Raw genomic sequence first — 10,000 nt, 5'->3', positions numbered from 1 at the left:
GAAAATAATAACTGAGCTATCGGCACCTCCCATTTTTTGCCGATAGTGTGGTTGTAATTTGTGTGTTTGCTTGCTTGCTTTGTTTCAGACTTGCCAACCAACTTCAACAATTTGAAAAGATGTATCGTGTTTTCCCCACCATTTATTAATTTATGCAAATTCTCATATTTTTCTCCCCAAAATCATATTTTTTATCACGAGCAACCGTTCAAAATTTCAAATTTAACATTCGCTGACTTATCACGCTAGTAGGAGGAAAAATCCTGAAATTCTGTCTGGCTATTCAGATTCTCGTCTAGGTTAAGGCAATATATATAATCTTAAACTACTCCATTTTAAATCATCACCCCACCCCCCTTTTTTTTTTTGGTCACAAATCCTAATTTCTTTGCGTTTAGCATTTTTAGTCAACGTTTCCATATCATGTTTTGGACCCCAAAGTGTATTAAAATATGAGAAATCATACTGGTTGGCAAGCCTGTTGTTAGCGAAATGGTCTAGTGGATGAAGCAATTGCACTTCCATCCGAGGGAGTCGATTTCGAGCCCCGCTGTAGCAGTTTCATTTTTGTCCTCGAGCTAGACTCTCGACCCCATAATACACTTTGTGGCACTGAACTGCGGCTGACGCCTGGGTTATCTCGGCCTTTTCCCGAGATAGGCAATACAGAGAAACAAAAAAAAATCCACGAGGGTGAATACAGGAATATTGCTGTTGTGGCTGAGAGAGTAAGAGAGAGAGAGAGAGAGAGAGAGAGAGAGAGAGAGAGAGAGAGAGAGAGAGAGAGAGAGAGAGAGAGAGAGAGAGAGAGAATGTGTTTGTCATTTCTCTCTTTGTTAGTTTGCTTGCTTTTGTTATTTACCAGCCATTACTTTGGAATTGAAAGAACGCCATACTACTTACTATCAATGGTCTTCCATCCTTTACATTCAAGTGGAAGATATTAAATAGTAGTGAAACGGAAATATTCAGGTTTCACAATGAACTAGCGCAATAAAGAATCGAGCGGCGTCATTGTTATTCTCAACAATTAAAGTAATAATAGTTTAGAGTAGATGTAAAAATGCAAATTAATTTACTGAACTGTGCGTCAGCTGACGTGTTGGATGGATATTGTGTCATCTGTATTATGTGTTTGAGCGTCACACCCCCCCCCCCCCCCCCACACACACACACAAAGAGAGAGAGAGAGAGAGAGAGAAAGAGAGAGAGAGAGAGAGAGAGAGAGAGAGAGAGAGAGAGAGGGGGGGGGAGGGAGAAATATATAGATAGTTCGAAGATGACGTCACTCGGGCCTTTGTTATTGTTTTTTGCCATCCGCGTTTATGAGTAATGCTCACTGAACTGTATTAACCTGACTTTAAACGTTCATGGATACACACAGTTTTGTGTGTTGGTCCGTTATACTTCCGGATGGCAATGTTATGAGCTTCTTAGCCAAGCGCATACTATCTATATAATATAGATAGTATGCAGATGACGTCACTCAGGCCTTTGTTATTGTTTTTGCCATCCGCGTTTGTGAGTTTTTCTCACTAAACTGTATTAATCAGACTATAAAAGTTCATGGTTACAGAGTTTGTGTGTTGGTCCGTTATACTTCCGGATGGCAATGTTGTGAACTCCTTGGCCAAGCGCATACTATCTATAGATAGATGGATGGATGTATGGATGGATGGACCGATGGATAGATAGATAGATTTTACCATAATTTTGTAGTTGGTACACCACTTTCAAGCTGGATGACGGCCAAAGAGGTCGGAAACATTAAGTTAGACCAAGTACAAAAATTGCGGTAAAAATTTAATTTAATCTGCTCCAATGTTGTCAACATGTTGAGCACTCTTCGAATTTCAAATGTGTAGTGTAATACGATTAAATAGGTAGTAGGTAGGTAGGTAGGTAGGTAGGTAGGTAGAGGGATGGATGGATGAATGGATGGATAGATAGATAGATAGATAGATAGATAGATAGATAGATAGATAGATAGATAGACAGATAGATAGATAGATAGATAGACAGATAGATAGATAGATAGACAGATAGATAGATAGATAGATAGATAAATAGCTAGATAGACAGATAGATAAATAGATAGACAGATAAATAGATAAATAGATAAATAGATAGAGGGACAGATGGCCGGGAATCTAATTTAGTACAAAATCGTAACTTGAACACAAACTTCAGAGGCATTTTCAGCGTTCAATAACCAAATCCGACTTCACCGACCCAACCTTTTGGGTAGCTATGGTATCTTACGTAGGGCGAGGCATAGCAGTCAGCAGCACTAGCGAGCACCGGTTCTGGAAGGCGACGCCCCCTTCAAATCAAATTAAATAATCATGACATTGATCCCTTGCCCAGTTAACATTTCACAAAGCGTTCTAACATAGCAACGACGATCGCATGAATGATTTAACACTGACCTGTACTCCAATCGATCGTTCCGCGACCGAGGCTTGTTAATAGGCTTCAACAGTCGTGACGTCACTCCCTCGTAATGACGCATAGTAACTGGTTCTCTAAACTATCGGAACCCAGGCGGACGCCCTTATGAAATACTTCTCTGACGAGCATAAAAGTGTATCCAGAGGAGAAAAAACATATCTGATCATGTTTTGACTTTTATACATTCTGATCACATGAGATGTGAAAAAGGCCAGCGTAAAGAATAAAAAGTACCGATGTTCTTTGTTTAGAACGAAGCTGCTCGTTGCTGGGCGGACGTGACATCAGACTATTGAATCCTATTAATATGTAGAATCAAACTGTGTGAGTGTTATCAGTGCTGCAAATCCTAGCCAATGTAAATTTAAATGTGTACAATGGAGAGCCAAAATGAGTAAGATCTTGGAAAAATGTGTATAGTCCTTAAAAAGCTATAATTAGCCCTCAATCTGATAATGGGCAAGTAGCTTAGGCAGTACCAGCAATATTATGATCGATATGTAAATGAATAATAAAAAAAACTCTCTTTAGCATATTTGGTATCATTTGAAAGAGAACAGTTATATTAAAGGTTGGTGAAGTCTAACAGGAGTTGGTTGGGGTGGGGGTGTAGGAAAAGTAGTCACAAAGATAAAGCAGATCGAGAGAGAGAGAGAGAGAGAGAGAGAGAGAGAGAGAGAGAAGGGGGGGGAGGGGGAGAGAGAGAGAGCGAGAATAAATACAATGAATGACATACGTATCTAAGTAAATAAATGAATAAATAAATAAACAAAAAAATAAATTTATGAATAAATAAATAATTAATAGACAAATAAATGAAATAAGTTAAATATATAAATGAATAAATCACAGTGTCTCGTCTTGTAACAAAGTCGAGCGATGTCGAACGTCGTCAGAGACAATATGAATGACAGTGATTGCAAAAACTCTAGCCCACCTCGGGATTAAATCCACGGACCAGGCATTACTCACATTATTCCAATCAACTCGGATGTAAATGATTACCTGACTGAAGGCAGCGGCTAAATGTCCTACATGTAGGCTATTTTGAGCACATTTTGCATTGTGACCAATGACTCGAGTATTTGGAAAAATAATATAAATCGTCCCAATTCACTGAATACCCCCCCCCCCCCCCTTCTCCATTTTTTCTTTCTTTTTTAACATCGCGGAACGGTCAACTGTATTATTGTGAATTAGAACTAGTACTCCAACCACCATAGCGGGCATTTAATCCCATTAAAACAATTATGTGTTGTTGTATATAATAATATATGGAAATCAATCAGTGGAGCTAATCCCTCGTCGTAACTGGAGCGTGTCTAACGAACAATGCTTTTTGTCGCCTACGCGACAGAGAGGGATCATCATTGTGTTATGTGTAAGCTTAACCAGTGAATTTCCGTGCTCTAGAAAAACCAGTATTTTAAAAAAAAATAGTATTTTAAAAAACTTGGCCAGAAAACTCGTCCTTCAAATATCGATCGATTTAAATGACACTCAACTTCGCAAAACCTCTCAAACCTGGGACTTTACGAAATTTTACGAAAGGTTTGAGAGTATTTGCCAAGGTGATAGTCATTTAAATCGATCGATATTTGAATGACGAGCTTCTGGCCATTTTTTTTTAAAATAAGAGTTTTTTCAAGGTACGAAAATTCCCTGGTTAACACAAAATAAATGAATTCTTACATTCTGCCGTCCTCTGGAAAAACAAACAAACAAAAAAAAAAACCCCAACAAAAACCAACAACACAATTTTGGCCAGAAATCTCTTTCTTCAAAAAATCGATCGAACAAAAAGAATAAGTTTTCTGACAAAAATGTTAAAAATGTTTATATTTTGTTTGTCTTTTTTATCTTTTTTTTTTTCTAGAGTACTTCTCAAATATTCACTTGATTTGGAAAGGGTGAGGGGGGGGGGGGTACTTTGGGAAAGCAGCCAATTGACAGAAGGCAGTGATCAAGCGCAAATTGTAAGAAAAGTTTTTAGTTTGTCACAAAAGTTGCCACCAGGCGAGGTTCCAGGTTTGGGAGTCTTTTGCCAAAATTACGGTAATTTAAAATTGATCGATGATTGACGGACGAGTTTTCTGGCCAATTTTTCAAAGGCGTGTCTTTCCAGAGTACAAGTTAACCCGTTAAAACAATTCTTTTCTACGGGGCATTTTGATCGGTCAAGGGGCGTATGCGGAACAAGTAGGACAATGACGTTATGTCTACGCCTAGGCACAAATATTTACGGGGTCAGGCTGCAAAATACTTTTGAGGTCAGTGACCGAACGTAGATGGGGGTTTCGGGGCCTAAATATATTAATCCCATAATTTGCGATCGCAATAAAGTTTTGATTGTTTTTGTTTGATATTCATTTGTACGGCTATTTATTTGTCTGTTTAATTCATAAATAGTTTACTGGCAAATTCAATAACAGCACGTTAAGACCCCTTATTCAAAACAGGGGTGACTCCGTTCTTTTGATGCGTTGTTGATGCATCCCTGCACGGAAATGCACACTTGACGTTAATCCAGATAGAAAATTTTTTGTCACATCTATCTGGATATAACAAAAGTATAATCCTTTAAAGCGTCTTCGTTATTGACTGAAGACCGGTTTTGATCCCGAAACGTTTCGAGTTTAGTGATATTCATTTTGGTACATAAACTTTTCATAGTGGCAATGAAATGGGAATCACCCCGACAGATAGACGATTCTATCATATCCACAGGAGAGTGGCTTTACTTATTTAATTTGTCTCCGACATCAGCAGCGGTTTCAACTAAAACTACAAAATAGCAATTAATGAGACATAATTGGACTCATCTACTAAAACACTATTTTTCTCCGTTAAAAAAAAAAAACTAAAATGAAACTGTGCGGCTATGTGGTCTTGTGGTATGACACTCGCTTTCGGATCGGAAGGTCCTGGGTTCGAGCCTAGCTCGGCGCATAGTTGAGTCCTATGGAAAAGACTCTTTATCACATTCTCTCACCGTACTCAGTGTAAATGAGTACGGCCGTTAACAGCGTTGTCTTTGTCCGAAAAATTGTAATATCGCCTAACAGGCGTCATGTCTCGTCCTACATGTTAAATGTTGCTGTTGACCAGGGACCCCTTGTAAAGCGCTTTGAGCACGTTAAGTGGATATTGCGCTATATAAAAGCTCAATTAAAAAAAAACTGGCTGAGTATATGTTTTATTATGGAGAATATAATATAATTTCTTAAGGTGATAAAAATAAAATAAATCAAAGTTCTAATCACTTTAACTTCAGATCTTTTACTTTCCATCATCTGATTCAGTCCGATATAATATATAACACCAATTTGAGACGAAAGGCCACATTTTGTGATCGATGTTTGACATTTAAAGCGCTTTGCGTTACAAACGGCACGCGACTGTGAGAGTCGTTGACCCACCGCTGAAAAGGCAATTATATGACAAAACACAAGCTGATGTAAGCTGTGGGAAAAGTGTGTAACACAATGAACCAATTATTGAGAGTGACGTGTAACGGGTTACAGCCAGTGACACATCTATAGGTAGACTCTGGTTACAGCTCAACAGGTACAAAATGTCTTTTATTTTAGTTTTAATTCTAATATATACTACGAAGCTGTTGCACTCTTTAAGACTAAATTGACTAACAAATGGTCGAGGGAAACGACATTCAAATCATTACAATGGATTGCTAATTTTATTAAGTTGCTACGCAAGAACGGATGTAATAGTGTTTATTATCTACAATGAATAAATAATATAAATTTAAAAAAAAAAACAAAAAAACAACAACAACAACAAAAGATGTAATAACACATTAAAATTGTAAAATGACATTGGTTGTATGGGGAGTCTATAACAAAAAAAATAATTTAGAAGGGATGTCAAGAGGGCATAACACACGGCATGCACACATACAGACACGTACTCACGCGCGCGCACATCCACAGACACACATACGCACGCGCGTGCGCACGCACACACACACAGGGGGAGAGAGAGAGAGAGAGAGAGAGAGAGAGAGAGAGAGAGAGAGAGAGAGAGAGAGAGAGAGAGAGAGAGAGAGAGAGATTTTGCTTTTTTGGGGGGAGCAGTTTAGTGTGCTTTAAGAAGATATTAGCGAAGACGTTCTTCAAACCAACAAATTTAAAAATGAGACTCGTTGAAAACATAAGATGGGATTTCTAAAGAATAGAGAAAAAAAAGGATAATAAGAGAAAACGTATTTGAACCACAAACCCTATTAAAGGGATAACATTTAAATAAAAACTGTAAAAAACACCACAGAATGACCATTCAATGTTGTTACGTTGAACTTGTAAACAAATTATATTACTGCTTGTAGCTGTGAATTCAGACGAAAATATATAGCAAAACAAAGCTTAAGTAAGACAAACACTGATTTAAAAATGAGGTTAAGGGTTCACCTTGGTGAAAATAAAGCAGAATCATTTACATTTTACTTTACCTTTGTGAAAATATATATTGTTACGCAATTATGTAAAAAAAAAAAGAGTAAATTACAAACCATAAAAGAAAGAATACGATAAGAAAGAAACAATGAAACTCGGGCGGTCAAATTTAATTCTATTTTTTTTTCTATTCCATTACTAGATATCTTTCTTTCTTTTTTTTTTTTTCTTCTTTTCTTTTCTTTGACATCCTGGTGTTTTAACTATTCGATTTACCCTTAAATTTAGACTGGCATTCAGCAAATTATTCCTACCAAATCACTACAATAACATAACTCAAATCACTACAATAATAATATAACTAATAAGGTCAACCGCCCTTATTAAACTTAAGAGCACATCAGCAGCTAGTGTGTCACCTGTTCTAAATGAATAAACGACACAATCATTGTTTATATAAATGGTAATCAATTAATTATGAAAGAGCGACAACTGAACCGGTGTTGTGTAAGGTACAAACAACAATGGTGATGTATGAAATCGTACCGAGAATTGTGCCGGAAAACCGCCGCCATATTACTGCCATCGAAGTCATTCATTCACCTGTCATTTATTTGTGGATCGACTAACTTCGTCATCACTGCAACATTCGCAAATAGTCGAACAGAGCTGCCAACCAATAATGCCGGTCAAACAGGCTAAAAATAAAGACTTGTTAAGACCGAGATTTTTCCACAAAGCAAACATCTATTATTCTTGAATATACCTGACTGAGAATATTAAACAATGAGATATAAAGAATTACGACTTGATAGCTCGGATTATAAGCATTAAATCAGTATAGTGCGCTCAAATTATGGGCTTCTAGGAGAGCACATTGCGCTGTCACGGCATCTTTAATTGACCTGTTAACAGACGATTTAACTAAATATATAAATAAATAAAAACACTCTGGGTTATGTAACAAAACAATAGTAAACAAAACGGGGTAAAGTACGTTAATGCTCATGGAAGCACTTGATTTCAAGGCTAACAGACAACATTCTTTTCGTAATGTAATGAATATCTCTTTACTCGACGTTTTGATAGCGACCGCAAAATCATGATAAGGCAGAGTATGAGTAACGGAAAAAGCTTTCTGGTGTTTTGACAATCAAATTAGGTCAACGATTTTCACCGTGTTGATTCCATAGAGTCACGAAAAAGCTTATTTCCTCCATGGTTTAATCAAATCGTGACTGTGTCAACAATTTACGGGGATGCGAGAGGTTGGCGACAGGAGCAAAACAAGAACAATAGTGTGCAAAGAGCGAGTAAGCTACTGAATTAAGCCAATGAGTAGTAGTAGTAGTAGTAGTAGTAGTAGTAGTAGTAGTAGTAGTAGTAGTAATAGTAGTAATAGTAGTAATAGTAGTAATAGTAGTAGTAGTAATAGTAGTAGTAGTAATAGTAGTAGTAGTAATAGTATAGTAGTAATAGTAGTAGTATAGTATAGTAGTAATAGTAGTTGTAGTAATAGTAGTTGTAGTAATAGTAGTTGTAGTATAGTAGTAGTAGTAGTGTAGTGTAGTGTGTAGTAGTAGTAGTAGTAGTAGTAGTAGTATAGTAGTAGTAGTAGTAGTAGTAGTAGTAGTAGTAGTAGTAGTAGTAGCAGCAGTAGTAGTATCAGTAGAAGCAGCACTCGGATATAGTAGTGTTCTATTTAGATGAGACCCATTAACTATCCTCTTAGAGCTACTGTACTAATAATAGGAACATTCCAGATAGGCTGTAAAGAGCTATGTACTTTTTCTATCTATCCTTGGTCAAGCCGTGGCCTCAGCGGTCCAGTTTCGTCATGTGACAAAAGCAATGCTGATCGCGATCAGTTACTAGATGTGTGACAAAACTATAGCAGGAAAAAGAGGGAGTCAAACATCCTTACCTTGACCTTCCACAGAAATACATCCAAGACGCCAACGGCCATGGCAAAAACTTCAGGATTGGTCTCAAAAACATCACGTGATCCCCGGATATATTGGACACAGGCATTGCGCATGCTCAAATAACGCTCCAACTCATCTTCATTCTGAAAAAAATTGAAGACAAAAAGAGAAAATAACTTGAAACATGTATTATTTGACATTTATTTATATTAAAACCCCTCTCTCTCTCTCTCTCTCTCTCTCTCTCTCTCTCTCTCTCTCTCTCTCTCTCTCTCTCTCTCTCTCTCTCTCTCTCTCTCTCTCTCTCTCTCTCTCTCTCTCTCTCTCTCACACACACACATACACACACACACATGGACTCGATTGCCTCTCGAGTCTACGCAAAAATCAATTCGTACCGTTAGTCCAGGACAAAAACATGAAAAAATGAGGCGACAAAATAAGGGATGGGGGAGGATAAATCCACCCAGATAGTATCCAAATAAACCGTCAGCCAAAAACAACAGACTCCGTTATAATGGTAATATATTTTTGGACGGCATCAGGTGGGGGCGGGGGGAGAGAAGACAGAAAAGAAGAGAGAATGACTCAATATGATAAGAACGACGTGAGCATATTTGCAGGTCTGCTAACGGAGCCCAATTATGGACTTGTTTTAACATTGTTGGGAGAATAATTTGTATTGATTCGAGAATATTTCCATTACAACAATGAACCCAAAACAATTTAGATGATCAGATCAGCAAATAATTACAGATTGGGTCAGAGATATCCAATTCAAAAACAAAATAAACAAAACAACAAACACCCCCCCCCCCAAAAAAAAAAAATTAAAAAATAAAAACCCAACCAATACCAATACCAAACAAACATTTTTCTTTGTGTTAGTCTTTTTGTATTCATACTTCAATGATAAGCCAGCGTCGGTAATAATGTATCCGTGATGCATTACTCCCTCTGACCTAATTCTTACCATAACATTTGCAATCATAATTATTTATATTTATACAGCGGCATACCATAAATACAACGTCATCACTTGACAGTTGTCGGCTCTCGGATTAATTTGAGCCATAAAAGCAGCATCAAACGTAAAAATTAAATTAATTTTCTTTTTTAATTGTAATAAATCACCCAAACCCCGTTAAATTTTCCACTATTGAACTACATAAGATCTATACTATTGTCGTACGTCTCCTGAGCGATAAGACC

The 10,000-nt window shown here is 37.2% G+C and overlaps 1 protein-coding gene across 1 annotated transcript in view; it reads right to left on the bottom strand.

The window, feature by feature from the left end:
* LOC144970301 (cyclin-G1-like) overlaps nucleotides 1-10,000 on the bottom strand; it is a 45,038-nt gene that overhangs the window by 11,973 nt on the left and 23,065 nt on the right. The window contains exon 3 of the mRNA XM_078909790.1: nucleotides 8,788-8,931. Coding sequence (XP_078765916.1) covers nucleotides 8,788-8,931 — 144 coding nt within the window. The remainder of the gene's footprint in view (nucleotides 1-8,787; nucleotides 8,932-10,000) is intronic.

Source organism: Berghia stephanieae, chromosome 4 (assembly GCF_034508935.2).
Source record: "Berghia stephanieae isolate SIO BIC M18660-M18661 chromosome 4, UCSD_Bste_1.3, whole genome shotgun sequence".
Taxonomy (NCBI): Eukaryota; Metazoa; Mollusca; class Gastropoda; order Nudibranchia; family Aeolidiidae; genus Berghia; species Berghia stephanieae.
Note: the sequence above shows the minus strand (reverse complement) of the source record. Positions and strands in the feature narration are given on the sequence as shown.